At 45.5% G+C, this 19,526-nt stretch overlaps 1 protein-coding gene across 1 annotated transcript in view; it reads right to left on the bottom strand.

Moving 5' to 3' along the window:
* The window catches only part of SYNE2 (spectrin repeat containing nuclear envelope protein 2), a 235,192-nt gene that overhangs the window by 148,373 nt on the left and 67,293 nt on the right, over positions 1–19,526 (bottom strand). Inside the window, exons 35-45 of the mRNA XM_053407665.1 lie at positions 18,495–18,666; positions 17,592–17,704; positions 16,137–16,339; positions 13,089–13,208; positions 11,523–11,811; positions 9,810–9,979; positions 9,255–9,483; positions 7,213–7,347; positions 4,703–4,969; positions 1,774–1,929; positions 367–653 (exon numbers count right to left, since the gene is read on the bottom strand). Coding sequence (XP_053263640.1) covers positions 367–653; positions 1,774–1,929; positions 4,703–4,969; positions 7,213–7,347; positions 9,255–9,483; positions 9,810–9,979; positions 11,523–11,811; positions 13,089–13,208; positions 16,137–16,339; positions 17,592–17,704; positions 18,495–18,666 — 2,141 coding nt within the window. The remainder of the gene's footprint in view (positions 1–366; positions 654–1,773; positions 1,930–4,702; positions 4,970–7,212; positions 7,348–9,254; positions 9,484–9,809; positions 9,980–11,522; positions 11,812–13,088; positions 13,209–16,136; positions 16,340–17,591; positions 17,705–18,494; positions 18,667–19,526) is intronic.

The raw sequence follows: 19,526 nt of genomic DNA, 5'->3' as shown, positions 1-19,526 counted from the left end.
GCCTTAGTCAAAGACTCAAGTAAACAACTCAATTAAACGTTTATTAATCAGTTGAAATACACACCTTCCCCCAGTTGCAATTACTTAGGATGTCATGTTTTACATTTAGTTTTTGATAAGAAGGTACAAAATCCAAGTGCTCAAGTGCAACACCACTGAAAAGATCGCTGCCATTCATGTTTTACCCAGTCCTATGCTAAGGCAGAAAGATCTCCTGACCCGTCTTAAGAGGCAGTGATCTGCCTTATCCTTTAAGTGGAAACAGCAGAGATCGAGCCTAGCAACTCCTGCCGGCAGAGACTGTGTTCCACTACTGCATCTGGCAAGTTGGTCTAGGTGATATAGAAATCTGCCCCATGTACTCACATTTTTAGGTTTTCTCTTTCCTCCGAAAAATGTTTCATTGAAGACTGGACCTCGGTGAGACATGCTTGGTAATTATTCAGTAAATGAAGCTGCGCCTGCCTGGCCTTTTTAGCAGACATTATATCCTGCAGTAGCTTGTCCCAACTAGATGCCGCCACGCTGTCTGAATCTGGCACACTTGAGCCGCTTCCTTCTGCAGTGGTCAAGCATTCTCCTTCCCGCAACGAAGAAGTTTTGGCTCTCTGTTTTCTGGCAGAGCTTTGCCTTTCCAGTAGAGCGCACAAATTCTAGTCAGAAGACCAGGAAGAGAGGTTTTAAAATGGAGCAGCCTTGTTTGCACATCTTAGTAAGACATACTTGCTAATCTCACACCATTTTGCTCCTCCTCTCTAGCATACAGAAGAAGCAAGCCATGATCTAAGGCTCAGCATCACTTTGGAACTGAGGACCATGGTTTGTTCTGCTCCAACAAACCATGTCCAGTAAGCCAAGAACCAACCTTGCGTTATTGTACTACATTATTTATAGGGACGCGGGTGGCACTGTGGGTTAAACCACAGAGCCTAGGACTTGCCGACCAGAAGGTCGGCGGTTCGAATCCCCACAATGGGGTGAGCTCCCATAGCTTGGTCCCTGCTCCTGCCCACCTAGCAGTTCGAAAGCACATCAAAGTGCAAGTAGATAAATACGTACTGCTCCGGCGGGAAGGTAAATGGCGTTTCCTTGCGCTGCTCTGGTTCGCCAGAAGCAGCTTAGTCGTGCTGGCCACATGACCCGGAAGCTGTATGCCGGCTCCCTCAGCCAATAAAGCGAGATGAGCACCACAACCCCAGAATCGGCCACGACTGGACCTAATGGTCAGGGGTCCCTTTACTCTTTACCTTTTACTACATTATTTATACCCTTCTGCGAATTGCCCCGAAGCCCAAATTGGATGGAACATAGTATAGAAATTTAAAATAAAAATAAGAAGGCTGGAATATTCACATGCCCTTCTTGGTGGTGCAGGATTGCGCCATGCCTGAGCAGCTTCCATGTCACTATGTGCATGTGATGGAGCAAAAGGGTGAGAGGGTAGCAGCCACTTCATATGTAGCCACAGATTAATGAAAGCATGAATGAATAAGGGCTTGTTCACACCTACTTATCTTGTGCCTAGAAAAAGCATGGATCCGAGCAGTTTTACGCTTGTCCCATGCATTCTAGGGACGAACCCAAGCAGTCTTGCTTTTGCCCTGCTACTGCTTTTCCCTGGGAAAACCCACTCTTTACTGCTAAATTAGAACAAACATCAACCTGGAAAAAATGTGATTGGCTCCAATTCAGTGGTAAACAGTGGGGTTTCCCAGGGGAAAGCAGCGAAACAAGTGGAAGTGTGGTTGAGCCCCGAATCTCTTCTTTCCATACCTCTATTTCCCTCAGTTGACCATTCATCAACACAATGTCTAACTCTGCAGCCGAGATTTTCACTTTCTTGACCTTTTGCACCATCTCTGCATAATCTGCAGTTGCCTGGTCTTCGGGAAGATGGCCCCCCTGAGAAACCATTTCCATCTCAGAGCCCTGAAAACACAAACAGATAATCAACACGCTGCTTTCATTTGGCTCACTCTGCAACTTAGCATTTATTTCTATGTGATTCATCCAGAAGTTTATCTCAAACAGAAGTCCTTAGGGCTCAAACACAGTCGGAAGCCAGATCATCTGGGAAGAAGTCATATCCTTTGTGTTAGATGCATTGTGTTGGCTGCAGTTATTCAGCGAAGCAATTTTTTGCTGAAGGTTCTGTGCAAAACCCAGGAGGCTGTGGTGCTTCCAAATCAGGATTGAGGAAGAAGTGGAGACCCTAAGCCAGTGCTGGGATCTTGTGGATCTGTGTGCAGTTCTTCCACCTGGTGAATTCTGAACTGCAGCGAACAGCTTCTCAGAGAAATAATTTCAGGCTCCAAAGTGATTGCAACCACTGAATGCTCCTGGGCAGGAAAAAATATATAAAGTGCTTCCTGTTTCAGTTGAGCCTTGCTTGAGTGACAAAGTACTCCTGGACTCTGCTAGTCTCTTTTGTCCTTGGTCATTCTTTGGGCCTTGCTCTTCGGTCCTGACTATTGTTTATTCATTTATTGCCCTTCCTTCATTCTAAGGGCGTTGTACAGTCAAACCTCAGGTCCCAAACGCCTCCGTTTTGGAATGCTTCGGCTCCCAACGCTGAAAACCCGGAAGTAAATGCTCCGGTTTTCGAAAGCCAAATGTTCAACGCGACTTCCGCTTGAGTGCAGGAAGCTCCTGCAACCAAGCAGAAGCCGAGCCTCGGTTGTAGAACATTTTGGAAGCCAAACATGCTTCTGGAACGGATTACATTTGACAACTGAGGTTTGACTGTACCTACTATATATTTAAGGACGCAGGTGGCGCTGTCGTCTAAACCACTGAGCCTAGGGCTTGCCGATCAGAAGGTCGGCAGTTTGAATCCCCGCGATGGGGTGAGCTCCCGTTGCTCGGTCCCTGCTCCTGCCAACCTAGCAGTTCGAGAGCATGTCAAAGTGCAAGTAGATAAATAGATACCGCTCCGGAGGGAAGGTAAACGGCGTTTCCGTGTGCTGCTCTAGTTTCGTCAGAAGCGGTTTGGTCATGCTGGCCACATGACCCAGAAAAACTGTCTGCAGACAAATATCGGCTCCCTCGGCCAGTAAAGTGAGATGAGCACCGCAACCCCAGAGTTGTTCGCGGCTGGACTTAACTGTCATGGGTCCTTTATCTTTACCTTTTACTATATATTTGGAAAGTTATTTATTTGCTCTACATTTGGACACCTCTTAGGATATCACTGGTTTTTAATCACTGGTTGAAAAACTGCAGGGTTTTTATTTGTTTCTTAGAACTCCTAAGCAACACCAGGTACGAGGGTGCAGGTAAATAATACTATCAATAAATAAGAATCCCTGATAAGGAAGAATGCCAAAGGATAAGAAAAGAGGAAGGGAATATGAAGCAAGACCAGGGAGTGTTTGCATTCACATGCAAAACTGAACAGAACCACACCAAACTTCCATCTTCCCTGATAATGCAATTATGGTAATTTTTATCCATTTAAGCAGATGCATCACTCTCACTCTAAAGAGAGGCTGCAAAATGCATAAAGAGCAGTCAACCGCTAAAAGACTTAAGTGGGGAAATTCTATCTAAATGGGATGCAAAATCAAAGAAAGGAACATAGAAACTAAACTGAGACACATTCAAGCAAGTGGTTACAGTAAAAAGCTGCAGAGCTGAAGACTAATATTTGCCAGTCAGGTAATGGCTGCTAATGTATGGTTCTTACCCTTAATAGGCTAATTAATTATACTAACGATAGAAGCAGCTTAATATATTCATTGCTGTGTAGGCGATACTTTTGTGGGGTAGTTGCTAAACATTAGATTCACTGGAGGAATATAAGAAGAAAAGAAGAGCCTGCAGGATCAGGTCAATAGCCCATCTAATCCAGCACCCTGTTCTTACAGTGACCAACCAGATGTCCATGGGAAACCAGGGAGCAAAACATGAGCACAGCAGAACTCTTTCCTAGCAACTGGTATTTGGAAGGATTGCTGCCACATGGCTGGTATCTGCTGAAAGCTTTATCCCCCTCCACAAATTTTCCTAGTCCTCTTCTAAAGTCACCCAAGTTTGTGGGAATCACAGCCTCCTGGGGAGCAAGGTTCATGGTTTTGACTCTGAACTGCGTGAAGTTTCTATCTTCGTTCATCTCTCCTAAACTGGCCAACGCTCAGCTTTATTGGGTATCCACGAGCTCTTTCCACGAATGATGCTGTGTTTTGAACTCATAACTTCCTACCAAGACTTTGCTGCAGGGGGTCGGCTCCTTCACAGTTTCAAAAATGCATAAGAGAGCAAGAGATATTGGGCATGCTCCAAATCATCTGCCCATGGATGTACACAGAAAATAGCAGATCTAGCTGAAAGGCCACACACAGAGATCTGCAGTGATCATTGTAATGCACCCCTGGTTATTATTATTATTGCAATAATTATAAGATAACTGTAAAATCTTAGATGGTGGTTTAATCTTAGAAGGGAAGGGGTGTGACTGTGACCATCTGTGCACTTCTGAATTTGCCACTACACAACTGGATGGGAGTTGTAGTTTAGTTAACACCTGGAGGGCTGCGCTACAGTTCACAGTGCCTCTGCCTCCCTCCGTTACTAGAAACCCGGAGGGAGAAAGTGCTGCAGGAGCTCTAGATAAACGGCTGTATTGGCTGAAGAGCTGCCCGTGTTCAATAATAGCACTTAACAACATCCTTCAATGAAGTTGTGCAACAACAGAGATTATTACCTTGCTTTCTGGTGATGGATTTGTAATGGACGAAGGAGCAGGGTCAGTCCCCATTACTTTCCCATTCATTAACGGCAAAGCGATTGGAGGCACTTCCAACCGGCAGTGCGCAGCTTGCAATTTCTTTCGATAGCCAAGCGATTGCTGCTGAAGCTCATTGAGAAGATTATCATCAGGCGGCATTTGCCCCGGTTTCGGCAGCGGCTTTCCACTCTTGCCTGTCGAGCTTGGGAAATTGTGGGCTTCCATCAAGCTGCCTTTTAGCCCCTGATAAATAGAAATGGGGAGAGAGAGAAAGGGGCGGGGGGAATCTTAACCTTCTCGGGACAGAAGTTACTGAAATGTCAATTGCTTTCTTAATGGAACCAACTTCTATAGCAAAAGAAGAATAGGCCGAAGGGGTGACGAAGGTCGGAGGAACGGAAATTTGCACAGAAGAATTGTCACTCTTACAAGGATGGAGCTTGTTTATAGCTCTTGCAAAGCTTGTAAATGTGAAAAGTTCCTCTCTGGTTGCCTTAATCAATCCTGCCACTTCTCTATGGGGCTGCCTGGGATCTTCAAGTGGGAACTTTGAGCCAGCAGTTTAAGGTGTCTGCTAAAAAAGCCGATACAATCTCAGACTGCAGAAACAGGGGCGTAAATAGCCTGTTGTGTTAAACCAGTCTTTGACAACCTGGTGCCCTCCGATCAGCATGGTTCTACCTCGAACTCAACTCTGAATCATAGAACTGGAAGGGACCCCAAGAGTTATCTAGTCCAGCCCCTACAATGCAGGTATCTCAGCTAAAGCATCCATCCATGACAGATGGCCATCCAACCTCTGCTTAAAAACCTCCAAGGATGGAGAGCTCACCACCTCACGAGGAAGACGGTTCCACTGCTGAACAGCTCTTACTGTCAGAAAGTTTCTCCTGATGCTTAGTCAGAATCTCCTTTCTTGCAACTTGAGTCCTACCCTCCAGAGCAGGAGAAAACAACTTTGTTCCCTCTTCCATGTGACAGCCCTTGAGATACTTGAAGATGGCTACCGTATCTCCTCTCAGTCTCCTCTTTCCCAGGCTAAACATACCCAGTTACTTCAACCGATCCTCATAAGGCTTGGTTTCCAGACCCTTGATCACAGGTTCCTCTGCACATGTTTCAACTTGTCAATATCCTGCTTAAATTGTAGTGCCCAGAACAGGACACAGTATTCCATATGTGGTCTGACCAAGCCAGAATGGAGTAGTACTATTACTTCCCTTGATCTGGACACAATACTTCTGTTGATGCAGCCTAGAATAGCATTAGTTCTCCCCCCCCCCTTTTTTTTTTTTTTTGCTTCTGCATCACACTGTTGACATTTCCTGCCTTGGGAGACAGGTGGCGACGTAAACTCATGTGATGCCCATAGAAAAATGATGGTTTACTGTTAACAAGCAGGCTAGTGCATAGGTAGGCAAACTAAGTCCCGGGGGCCTGATCCAGCCCAATTACCTTCTAAATCTGGCCCACGGATGGTTCAGGAATCAGCGTGTTTTGTACATGAGTACAGTGGACGCTCGGGTTGCGAACGTGATCCATGCGGGAGGCACGTCCGCAACCCACAGCACCACATCTGTGCACATGCGGGTTGCAATTAGGTGCTTCTGCGCATGTCCAAAGTGCAATTAAGCGCTTCTGCGCATGTGCCAAAACCCGGAAGTAACCAGTTCCGGTACTTCCGGGTTTCGGCGTGTTCGTATCCCAAAAACGCTCAACCTGAAGCGTCTGTAACTGAAGGTATGACTATATGACTATAGAATGTGCCCTTTTATTAAAAATGCACCTTTGGGTTATTTGTGGGGCCTGCCTGGTGTTTTCACATGAGTAGAATGTGTCCTTTTATTAAAAATGCATCTCTGGGTTATTTGTGGGGCCGGTCTGCTGTTTTCACATGAGTAGAATGTGTCCTTTTATTAAAAATGCATCTCTGGGTTATTTGTGGGGCCTGCCTGGTGTTTTTACATGAGTAGAATGTGTCCTTTTATTAAAAATGCATCTCTGGGTTATCTGTGGAGCATAGGAATTTGTTCATCTCCCCCCCAAAAAAATAGTCCGGCCCCCCACAAGGTCTGAGAGACAGTGGACTGGCCCCCGGCTGAAAAAAAAATTGCTAACCCCTGGGCTAGTGCATGCTGCTGAAGCTGTGGGCAGTACACTTCACTCCTCCTGCTGCTGTGCATCAGAAGAAACAAGCCACGGTCCAGTTTGTCATGTGATCTAAAGGCAGCTCATGATTTGCCTTTCTCCAGCCAAACCACAAACCGAAGCCAAGGGATCACTCGTGGCTTGTGTGGGGGAAAGAAACCAGGAGCCTGGGGTTCAGGCGACACAGCAAACCAGACAATGGTTTGTTTCCCAGCAGCAGCAGGAGAGGAGCAATGTGTGCCTGCTCCTTCATGATTGTGCAGGCTGGGGCTGATGGGAGTTGTAGTCCAAAACTGCCAGAGGTCAACAGTTTGATATGCAGCATAAACTTGAGTTACCTTAACAACCACAGCTGGTTCCTCTCCAGTGTCAGCTGACACAGGACTTGACAATTGCTCATCATTTGTCAGCCATTCCTGGAAAAGCGGCGGAGCTCCTCCTTCCATCTGATTGTTCGCTCTAAAGGATTCCTTCTTTGGGTGACAAGAAAATGAGAGAATTAAAGTCCACGAAGAACCGGCAGCAAAAAGGCAGAATAATAATCACATCAACTAGGTATGACAAGGGAGAGGAGTCTAGAATTATTAAGGCACAAGCAAAAAATAAAAAAAATAAAAATCATTGTGAGAAATTCCTTGCCAGTGGAATGCAACTGGGAGACTGAGTCAAAAGCAAGAATGGACAGTATTTTTATTTATCTATTTTGCGAACATTAGGTTTGCAACCCACTCAACTTTTTTGTGGGGTGTGGCCAAACTCCCTTTTACACTGGTTATACAGTGGTACCTCGGGTTAAGTACTTAATTCATTCCAGAGGTCCATTCTTAACCTGAAACTGTTCTTAACCTGAAGCACCACTTTAGCTAATGGGGCCTCCCGCTGCCGCCGCGCCACTGGAGCACGATTTCTGTTCTCATCCTAAAGCAAAGTTCTTAACCTGAAGCACTATTTCTGGGTTAGCGGAGTCTGTAACCTGAAGTGTATGTAACCTGAAGCGTATGTAACCCGAGGTACCAAATCTAAACATCTCCAACTCTGACTAGGTGATCTTGAGTTCGCCTGATCATTGCCTAACAAGTTACACTTTTGCAACACCCAATTCTCATATTGCAATGCCCTATTCCAAATTCAGGTATTAGTACTAGCACATAAGGTCCTAAATTGCTTGGGCCCCAAGTTCTTCAAAAAGCATCCTTTCCCAATATCTTGCACCTTGCAGTTGGCAGGTGAGGCCTTGTTGGCAGTGCCCCCGCTGCAGGCTGCATGGTTGGCGTTGTGACCCAGTTCCTCATTAAAAGAGAATGGTCATGTTGGCATGACACTTTGCTTTTGAGCTTCAAGTCAACCTTGCTTCAAGCAAAGCCTAGTTAATGTAAGCCACGGTTTCTTAGGTCAGCCAGCATGACAAACCATGGCTAAACAAATTGGAAACTTCCTAACTCCTCCTCTGAGCTGCATGAAAGGAAGGGAGCAGCATGTGAACCTGAGGCACTAAACTTATGTTTAGCATGATGCACAATGACTAGAGCACAAAAATAGATAAAATAGGCTAAGTCCACCAGCACAGCAAGAAGACTGTTTCCTGTGGTCACCTCTCTCTCGCTTCACCTCCAAAGATGGGTGACTATTTTGCATTTTATTTAACAACAACAAAACGTACTTCTTGGTTGTAAACAGAACCTCTAAGTGGCTTGCAAAAAAAATCAAAGCAAAACAAATATTAAAATTGACCATTAAGACAGAGTTAAAAACAGGAATTCAAAAAAAATCACCAAAATCTACAATAAGCTAAAATCAGATGGACAGGGTTGCCTGGACATAAATGCTTTTAGCAGGCATTGAAAAAGAGTACAGTGAAGGCACCTTCCTGATGGGAAGATGCAAGGAGTTCCAAAGTACGGGGTTCGCCACACCCAAAGATTGATTTCTTACCATTGCAGAACAAATATTGTGTGGCACTTGCAGCAGTGCCAGTTCTGCAGATACAAGAGGCCAAGTGGGCAAGGCGATCCCTCAAATAAACTCTACTGGGTGGAGGCACTAGGTCAAATGACCAGTGGATCTTTTGATATAGGTTCACATTAGGCAGCCTTTCTCAACCTGTGGATCCCCAGATGTTGTTGAACTACAACTCCCATCACCCCTAGCTAGCAAGGCCAGAGCTCAGGGATGATGGGAGTTGTAGTCCAAAAACATCTGGGGACCCACAGGTTGAGAACCACTACATTAGAGGAAAAGAAGGGATATGGAAGCCTATCCTCTAGGAATCTCGTCTTTTCCCTCCAGCCCATGAAAACTGAACTCAACAAGAACTCAGAGAGAGAGAAGCTACTCTGATTTCCCTTTGTAGTGGGCACACATTCCATCCCATAACACTTACTGATCCTCCTTTCTGGCTTCCACCAAGCACTTCCAACAGGCTGATATCAGGAGCATCAAATGAGATCAGCAGTTCCTCAGCATCTGCCTTCTCTTGGATCTCCACGTCATGTCTGAGCGCAGTACTCTGAATGTTCCCAGCCTCTCGTTCTTCCACACAGCCAAGTTTCGCTTTCTTCTTCTGTTTAGTCTGTGGTTCAGCCTTCTCGTCTTTCATGCACTCAGCTTCTCTGAAGGAATAACCCAAACATCATGAACCTCCTGCTTGTTTCTTTCACACAGAGAAGCTTCCAGAACCCTCTTGAATAAATTAAAATAGGGAAGATCTCTACAAATCAGATCAATACTTTCTGCACTAAGAAATGCAAACTGACAGCCTATACATGCGAGTTGAGTATTGGCCCAGATACATGTTTACCACCTCAGAGACCTCTAATTCCTGAGTAAGAATGTTTTCTGCCAGGGAATGAGAAGAAAGAGATACAGCTCCACCATCTCTTTCAATCGTATGACATCTTTCCTTGTGCGGTCCATGTTCCCTCTTCATGTTACCTACCTTAGATATCCTCTGGCCATTTGAATGGTGCTCTCCCACTGGTTTCGGACATCAGAAATCATACGCTCAACAGCGAGATTCTTGCTCCCATTGTTGCTCTTCACGTGTTCCCCAAGGCAGACAATATTTTGTAGTTTAGCATCACCCTCCTCTTTCAGCTGTAGAATCTCCTGTGTTGTAAGAAACAGCATGGGGGTAACTGGTTCCACACACACTTGTTTTGCTTTTTAGGTTAAGCCTAATGTTGTAGCTTATAGGGACGTGGGTGGCGCCGTGGGTTAAACCACAGAGCCTAGGACTTGTCGATCAGAAGGTCGGCGTTTCAAATCCCCGTGACGGGGTGAGCTCCCATTGCTCCCTGCTCCTGCCAACCTAGCAGTTTGAAAGCACGTCAAAGTGCAAGTAGATAAATAGATACCGCTCCGGCAGCAAGGTAAACGGCGTTTCTGTGCGCTGCTCTGGTTCGCCAGAAGTGGCTTAGTCATGCTGGCCACATGACCCGGAAGCTGTATGCTGGTTCCCTCGGCCAATAAAGCGAGATGAGCACCGCAACCCCAGAGTCGGTCACGACTGGACCCAATGGTCAGGGGTCCCTTTACCCTTTACCTTTAATATTGTAGCTACAATAAAGAGCCATACTGTAAAAGGTAGGTGCTACTGCAGCCCGATTGCCAAGTGGCTCATGAATGGAAGAACAAGATGGTAAAAGAATGGAAGAAAAAGATGAAGAAATGGAAAAGGAATATTGGGGTGGGGGGGGAGCTCACTCTGAATTTTAAACATTAAAGCATTCTGTGGAATGCTAATGCTACTGCTCAGCTGAAGTATTTGGCCCAAAACTTTTTTAGTGTTTTGGGTGGGGAGGAAGAATACCCCCACCAAAAACTAGACTAATCTTCAGGGGATGGGTGCAACCAAAGAACTTTTGGGCGATGGGGTGGGTGGGTGGGTGTTTCCATTCTAAAAACAAAAACGCAGGAGGGGACTTTGCTGCCCTCAGCAGACTTACAGCATTCCCTTTGTAATTATGGGCAGGATGTCCTACAGGAATTACGTTAACTATGTCAGTTCGCAAATGCTACAATTCTCAGAGTGATTCAGCAGTACAGTGGTACCTCGGGTTAAGAACTTAATTCGTTCTGCAGGTCCGTTCTTAACCTGAAACTGTTCTTAATGGGGCCTCCCACTGCCATCACCACACGATTTCTGTTCTCATCCTGAAGCAAAGTTCTTAACCCGAGGTACTATTTCTGGGTTAGCGGAGTCTGTAAGCTGAAGCGTCTGTAACCTGAAGGGTCTGTAACCCGAGGTACCACTCTAAGTCCCTTTTCCTAGGGAACTCCGAGAATTGTGGTTCTGTGCAGGGAACAGGGGTCTCCTAAGAACTCTTTACCACCCTTAGTAAACTACAGTTCACAGAATTCTTTGGGGAGGGGAAAATGCATGACTCTTTAAAGTGTTATGATAACTGCTTTAAATGTATAGTGCAGATGGGGCCGAAATCAGAAAGAATGCTCAATAAAGACCAGGTATAATTGAACACATTGTTCGGAAGATCCCTGTGTGCCATAGTGCTGCAATTCTACGCCATGATGCTACTATGTCAATTCACAAATGCAGACTCCAGATTGGAGTCATCTGAGCTGACAGTGAGCGAAGAGGTTTAAGGGGTACAGCATCACACCACACCATGTGAGTTGTCTCTTTTAGTACCTTTATTTTCTCCATGCTTTCTTCCAGTGGTGCCTTGGATTCCTTAGAGCTTAGGCCTAAGATTGTGTCTTTCAGCTTTTGCACCCAGCGGATCATACTCTGGGCAAGTTCTTCAAAATTATTTTCCTCTGCAGAAAGGACCTGGGAAACGTCAAGGCTTTTACAGACACAGGTGAGCAGCGCCTTGTACCTGTCGACAAGCTGAGGGGTTACCAGCACCACTTCCTCCTTAGATAAACCAGAGAGCCTCAAAGAACTTGCCAGCCAAGCAAGAGAATCAAATGACTCTCTGGGAGAGGAAAGAAAAACACACACACAAAAACAGATTATTTTCTTTTGCAACGTAAGGGACCATAGTTGAGAGGTAAGGCTCGTATTCTGCATGCACTACTGCAATGCGCTCTACGTGGGGCTACCTTTGAAGGTGACCCGGAAACTACAACTAATCCAGAATGCGGCAGCTAGACTGGTGACTGGGAGCGGGCACCAAGACCATATAACACCAGTCTTGAAAGACCTACACTGGCTCCCAGTACGTTTCCGAGCACAATTCAAAGTGTTGGTGCTGACCTTTAAAGCCCTAAATGGCCTCGGCCCAGTATACCTGAAGGAGCGTCTCCACCTCCATCGTTCTGCCCGGACACTGAGGTCCAGCGCCGAGGGCCTTCTGGTGGTTCCCTCACTGCAAGAAGCCAAATTACAGGGAACCAGGCAGAGGACCTTCTCGGTAGTGGCACCCGCCCTGTGGAACGCCCTCCCACCAGATGTCAAAGAGAAAAATAACTATCAAACTTTTAGAAGATATCTGAAGGCAGCCCTGTTTAGGGAAGCTTTTAATGTTTAATAGGTTATTGTATTTTAGTGTTTTGTTGGAAGCCACCCAGAGTGGCTGGGGAAACCCAGCCAGATGGGCGGGGTATAAATAATAAATAATAAATAATAATAATAATAATAATAATAATTATTATTATTATTATTATTATTATTTGGTTCAATTGTTGGCAGCTCTTGTTAAACATTTAACTCATTCAACAAACTTATTCAATGAGGGGTTTGGTGGGATTCGGGGTATATTTATCAAAAATAATTTATTCTTGGTGCTTTAAAAAACATTTTAAAATAATTGCTTCGGCTTATTCTTTTATGTCGTCTTTACAACTGCAGCTTCAGCCACACCCACATTTATTCTTTTTAATATATATATATATATATATATATATATATATATATCAAGTTTAGGGGCTTTTTTGTCATTTTTCTGGTTTGTTTGTTTTTAATTACACCCCTCTCCCGGATTTCCGGAACATTTTGCCAATTTGGCTGCCGAAATCCCGGTCTTGTCCAGGAAAATCCGGACGTATGGCAGCCCTAACTTTGGTATTTTGCCCCTGGAGCATTTACCATGGGGCAGTATGGCCCTCAAGACTCAAAAGTGCTAGCTGCCACAGTACCAGATGTCTGCCGATACCAATCAGAATCAACAGAGGGCAACTTCATATGATCTGTTTATCCTGTATAACTGGCCAAAGCAGTGAACAAATATTTAAAAACCTAAAGGCAGGATACCTCTGTTTTAGAAGAATTTGATAAAAATGCTCCAGCCTCGGCTTCTCTGCTTGATTCTCTTGCCATTTCTTTTCCTGAAGGCTTAGCCATTCCTCTAAGCTACGGAACAGATATTCAAGTCTGGGGGGAAAAATATGTAAGGAAATAAATACAAGGATTACAGTACATGAGAATAATTATACAGCAATTTAAGGCAAATGCTGTGAAAGGGTCTTGCTCCCAGTACCAGCTTTTAAGGCACCAAGTCCAGACCACTTTATTTGTCTAGATCTTTAATGGTGGATCTGGTTTCTGCTCTTCCACTATTGCTTTTCACAGTTATAGTTTTCATGTTGCATTGCTTACAAAAGTGAGGGCAAAGCAGGATTGACTGTGGGTGATTTCACAGAATCATGGAATTTGTAGAGCTGGAAGAGACCAAGTCCAACCCCCTGCGATACAGGAATATTTTGCCCAACGTGGGGCTCAAACCTATGACCCTGAGATCCAGAGTCTCGTGCTCTACCGACTGATTTGACATAGATTGGCAAAGATTGCTGGCTCTCAATTGCTTAACAACAACAGCAACCACTCCCCCCCCCTTTTCTTCTTCCCAAACCTTATTCCGTATACAACACTAATTACATGTCTCACATTACAGTCATACCTTGGTTGTCAAATGCCTTGGTACTTGGACGGTTTGGCTCACAAACACCACAAACCCGGAAGTGAGTGTTCCGGTTTGCAAACGTTTTTTGGAAGCCGAAAGTCCGATGCAACTTCCAACTGAGTGCAGGACACTCCTGCAGCCAATCGGAAGCCTCGCCTTTGTTTTCGAACCGTTCCAGGAGTCGAATGGACTCCCAGAACGGATTAAGTTCGACAACCAAGGTACCACTGTATACGTAGCTGATATATACCGTATTTTTCGCTCTATAACACGCACCTGACCATAACACGCACATCGTTTTTAGAGGAGGAAAACAAGGGAAAAAACATTCTGAATGAAACAGTGGATGTATCATTTTTGTGCTTCATGCTGTGGCCACAGACATGTGATCTGATGGTGAATTTGGGGTGACCCAATGCCAAAATCCTGAGAATTCCTGTGGATCCATGCTTTGTAACCACGTTTTTGCACCATTGCAGCCCCAGGCAACAGTGGGTGCGTGATTTTTCTGGTGCAGGCTGTAGCCATGGACATGCTATGTGATCTGATGGTGAATTTGGGGTGACCCAATGCAAAGATCCTGAGAATCCCTGTAGATCCATGCTTTGTAACCACATTTATGCACCATTGCAGCCCCAGGCAACAGTGGGTGTGTGGTTTTTTTGGTGCAGGCTGTAGCCATGGACATGCTATGTGATCTGATGGTGAATTTGGGGTGACCCAATGCAAAGATCCTGAGAATCCCTGTGGATCCATGCTTTGTAACCACATTTTTGCACCATTGCAGCCCCAGGCAACAGTGGGTGCGTGATTTTTTGGTGCAGGCTGTAGCCATGGACATGCTATGTGATCTGATGGTGAATTTGGGGTGACCCAATGCAAAGATCCTGAGAATCCCTGTGGATCCATGCTTTGTAACCACATTTTTGCACCATTGCAACCCCAGGCAACAGTGGGTGCGTGATTTTTTTGGTGCAGGCTGTAGCCATGGACATGCTATGTGATCTGATGGTCAATTTGGGGTGACCCAATGCAAAGATCCTGAGGATCCATGTGGATCTATGCTTTGTAACCACATTTTAAGTGGGGAGCGAAGGAAAAACAAAGAAGGGACATGAGAGGGGTGTGCAGAGAAGCAGCTGGCTAAGAATGCAGGAGAGGGATTTAACGGGAGGGAGGAAAGAAAGGCAAAAGTTTCCCCCCACCCAAGCCAGCCATCTCTCTCTCTCTCTCTCTCTCTCTCTCTCTCTCCCCCTCCCCCCTCTCTCTCCCTCTCCCCCAGCAGCACCGGAGCACAGAGAGGAATTAGCTTTCCCCTCTGCTTGCCTGGAGGGGAGGGGCTTTCCCTGCTCTTTGTTCCGTTTCAGCAAACACAGCAACGAAACAGAGGAGGGTGGGCAGTAAGACCCTGAGGCAGAATGCAGGAAAGCAACAGCTTCCTCTCTCACGGAGCTCCCTCCTCCCTGATGCACGCGAGTGGATTTTTGCCTGATTTTTTGGCTCCAGGGACCACACATTCGCTCAATAACACGCACAGACGTTTCCCCTTCCTTTTTAGGAGAAAAAATCTGCGTGTTATAGAGGGAAAAATACGGTATATAAAAGACTTTGCAACCTGAGAAAAGAGACACTGCACATATTTTTGTAAACCAAGAAAATCTTTTAAAACCGCAACAGCAAAGTGAATTGATTCCTAAAGTTATACGGCTGAGGTGGATGAAGAAAGTTTGTGGGTTTTTCAGTAGAGGTACTCAAAATCCTTTAATTCTGAGTGGTGGATCTTGGGATTCTAGCCAAAACAAACAAACCCCAAAGTTACTCCCCAGAAGCTGGAACCTGACCTTCCCTGGCTTGTATCTCCTTCTCTGTGCGCACGCACCCACATTTGTGGGTTTCTGTTGTTGCTGCCGTTTACTGTTATAATATTGTGTGGGTAACCTTGAAGACAAGGGACGCGGGTGGCGCCGTGGGTTAAACCACAGAGCCTAGGGCTTGCTGATCAGAAGGTCGGCGGTTCGAATCCCTGCGACAGGATGAGCTCCCATTGCTCGGTCCCTGCTCCTGCCAACCTAGCAGTTTGAAAGCACGTCGAAGTGCAAGTGAATAGGTACCACTCCAATGGGATGGTAAATGGCGTTTCCGTGCGCTGCTCTGGTTTGCCAGAAGTGGCTTAGTCATGCTGGCCACATGACTCGGAAGCTGTACGCCGGCTCCCTCAGCTAATAAAGCGAGATGAGTGCCGCAACCCGAGTCGGTCACAACTGGTCAGGGGTCCCTTTACCTTTAACCTTGAAGACAAGGTAATCTCAAGGTAGGATAGAAACGTCTCGAATAAATACATAAAAGGGCTGTTGGTGGTCCTTAAAATAAGCTGGGCCTAGTGCACTTGGCTTTCTTACCTAGCAAACTGCTGCAAAGTGACGTGGAGCTCCTTCTCTCTCCGCTGACACCTGCTGATCACGCTCTGTAGTTCTGCTTCTTGGCCCTTCATCCATCTGCTCATGTGGCTGACGTCCACTTCAGGGAAATAGCTCTCCACCTGGCTCAAGAGTGTTTTCACCTCCTGGAAAGCACTGCCTTTGCCTTCAAAGGTTAGGAAGGTCTGGACGAAAATAAACCCAAACACAAAACACAATATATGTCTGTACGTGTGTGTGTAAAATGCTAAAATCTGTTGGCTGCTGCAGTCGTTTAGCAGGATACAAATCCCTACCCTCCGTGCCATTCAGAGGGAAATGTGAAAAGCCAAATTCAGCTGGTGCAGAATTTGGCATCCAGGTTGCTCACCGGGGTAAGACGGTTTGAGTGCAGCACATCGATCATGGCCCAACTGCGCTGGCTGCCAATTAGTTTCTAGGCCCAACTCAAAGTGCTGGTTTGGACCTATAAAGCCTTAAACAGTTCAGGACCACAATACTTCAAGGACCACCTCTCTCTATATGAATGGACTCGGACCCTGAGGTCATCATCGGAGGTCCTTCTTCATGTGCCATCTCCATGAGAGGTCTGGATTGTGGCAACACGAGTAGGGCCTTTGTGGCAGTGGTTCCGTGTATGGAATGCCCTACCCAGGAAGGTTTGGCTGGCCCTATTATTATTATTAGTAGTAGTAGTAGTAGTACAGTAGTACCTCTGGTTGTGAATGGGATCCATTCCAGAGGCCCATTCGCAACCTGAAAAGAACGCAACCCGCGTCTGCGCATGTGCGGGTCGCAATTCGCCACGTCTGTGCATGCGCGTGACATTATTTTGCGCGTCTACGCATGCAGCGAAACCCAGAAGTAACCCTTTCCGGTACTTCGGGGACGCAACCTGAAAATGCGCAACCTGAAGCAAACATAACATGAGGTATGACTGTAGTTGTTTGTATGCCACCCTTTATTCATAGATCTCAGGGCAGTTCACAACATAAAATTACAATCTAAAAACCACAAAATACATAATAAAATTACAAACAATAGCAAACCAATAGACTCACAACACATTTATGCGCTCTATGTGGGGCTACCTTTGAAGGTGACCTGGAAACTACAACTAATCCAGAAAGTGGCATCTAGATTGGTGCTGACCTTTAAAGCCCTAAACGGCCTCGGCCCAGTATACCTGAAGGAGCGTCTCCACCCCCATCATTCTACCTAAATCGCGCTTTGTGCATGCGAAAAAGCACCGAATTGCAACCCGCGCATGCCCAGATGCGCCACTGTGGGTTACAAACACTGTGGGTTGCGAACGTGCATCCCGCACAGATCATGTTCACAACCCGAGCGTCCACTGTATATAGGTGCCCCCCCCATGCCATTTGGAGGAACACTGAACTATTGGTTGCAAGCCCAAGTCCAAGCCTCGTGCCTTACCGCCAGCCGCTGAATTTTCTCTTCCAGTATCTCTTTTGTTTCTGAGGGATCAAAACATTCCTTCAGATTTAGCCGGGTACTACTGAACCAGTCACAGAAATCCTGGCAATGATCTGCAGAAAGAAATATATATATATATATATATTAAAAGTGAGACGGTGGACCTCCTAGAAGATTAGAAGGGAGAAAGAGAAGGGATGTGTAAACAACTTCCACAGTGCTGCCTTAGTTGAAAGGAAGTATGACACTATGGCAGCTGTGTTAGGCTCTGCCGTTTCTAGGCCTTCTCAAGCATTCAATCTAGGGAACTTCAGACATTCAAACAAACCACACTTTGTGTGATGGTTGAACCCAGCCAGTGTGTGAGTGGCTGAATAACGTAAATAAAGGATATCTTTCCTTAGGGGAAATAGGAAGCCTCGAACATATATTTTTTAGATGTCCTTTTTATGTTGAGATTCGTAGAGACACCATTGATCCTTTGCTGAAGAGGCTCGCCGATCTTTCAGACAAGTCTAAACTTAATTCTCTCCTCTTAGGCAAAGATCATATGATGACCTGGCTGGTAGCCAGATTCTGCGCCCAGATTTGTAGGCACAGATCATCCTCTAGAATAAAATAGCTTACTAGGGAAATGCTGAAGTTGCCCTTTGGGGCGCCTCAGGGTCGATTTTTTATGGTAGCCCAAATCTCAGTTCTACGGGTGTATGTATATATCTCAATTTTATAACTCATGAGCTATTGCTGCAATCTGCTCCGATTGTATATTTTATCTTTATGAACACTTTTTATTGTGTTATGTTATGTGAGCTGGTCTTTGACCGTAATAAATTATCTATCTATCTAAGGATGTCTTTTTTTCTTTTTAAAGGGATGTCTAGAAGTAGTGTTTATTTTACTCACAGTTCAGGAGAGTCATAAAGTGATCCTGGAACATTTGCATCTTGGAATCAAATAGATCAGTGACACTTTTGAGTTGTTTGTTTAATTCAACCACCTCGGGGTTCAAACAACTTGTCTCTTTTTCAAGTAACTTCACATGGTGTTTTTGCTGAAGAATCTTCTGGTGTATCTCCTAAATTAAAATACAGAAAGAAAACAATCCTTCTTTTAAAAAATGCTGATAGTATTCATAAGCTTCCTGTCAGCGTGTTTCAGAAAGCATTGACCGGTAGGCAGCCCCAACGACCTATCAAAAATGGCCCGTGGGAGCTGGTGGCCAAATCCAGACCCTCACCTCTGCTTTATGGAAATATACTGTGAAAGGATTGGGCCCTTGTTTCTCTCCTGCCCTTGTCCCCTCAAAACTGCCAGTTTCTGCCTCTTTCCCTGGGCACATATTTTCCTAACCACCCCAACTTTCTGGTGATCCGCCATTTTGTGGAATAATGTCGTTCCAGCCATGGAGCCTTCAACATATAAGGTGTCTTTCCCTTGAAGAGGAGAATGGTGGTATTCACATTCAGCCATCTAGCCCTAAATCAAGGATCACACAACGGCTCTGACTTTGGACAACAGTTCTGCCAGTGCCATGATAGCAAGCAGTGGTAGATGGGTTTTTGTTTTTCCATTTTCTTAGTGTTGTTGCTACTATACCTCTGCACTGGATTTTGCCATCACAAGCTGCTTTTGGCTAGGCAAGGCTTGGGCAAGTGGTCTAGAAATACTTTAAAATAAATAGCTAAACGGAATCCCTGTGCTCAGAAGTGCTAGGGACAAATAGCAGAGAGGAGTCATCAAATTCACAAGAAGTAATAGCTCCACTTTTCTTCTGCACTAGTCTGAACTTGTGTGGAGTCCTGTGTCCAGTTCTGGGTGGCACTTTTAGGAAGGATTTCCCAGAAGGAAATGAAATCAGGTTCAGAGGAGGAGCAGCAAGGATGTTCGAGGGTATCCTAAGAAGAAAGGCTGAAGAAATTATGTTTAACGAAGAAA

The sequence above is a fragment of the Podarcis raffonei genome, chromosome 1 (assembly GCF_027172205.1).
Source record: "Podarcis raffonei isolate rPodRaf1 chromosome 1, rPodRaf1.pri, whole genome shotgun sequence".
NCBI lineage: Eukaryota > Metazoa > Chordata > Lepidosauria > Squamata > Lacertidae > Podarcis > Podarcis raffonei.
This window is presented reverse-complemented; position numbering and strand designations above follow the sequence as displayed.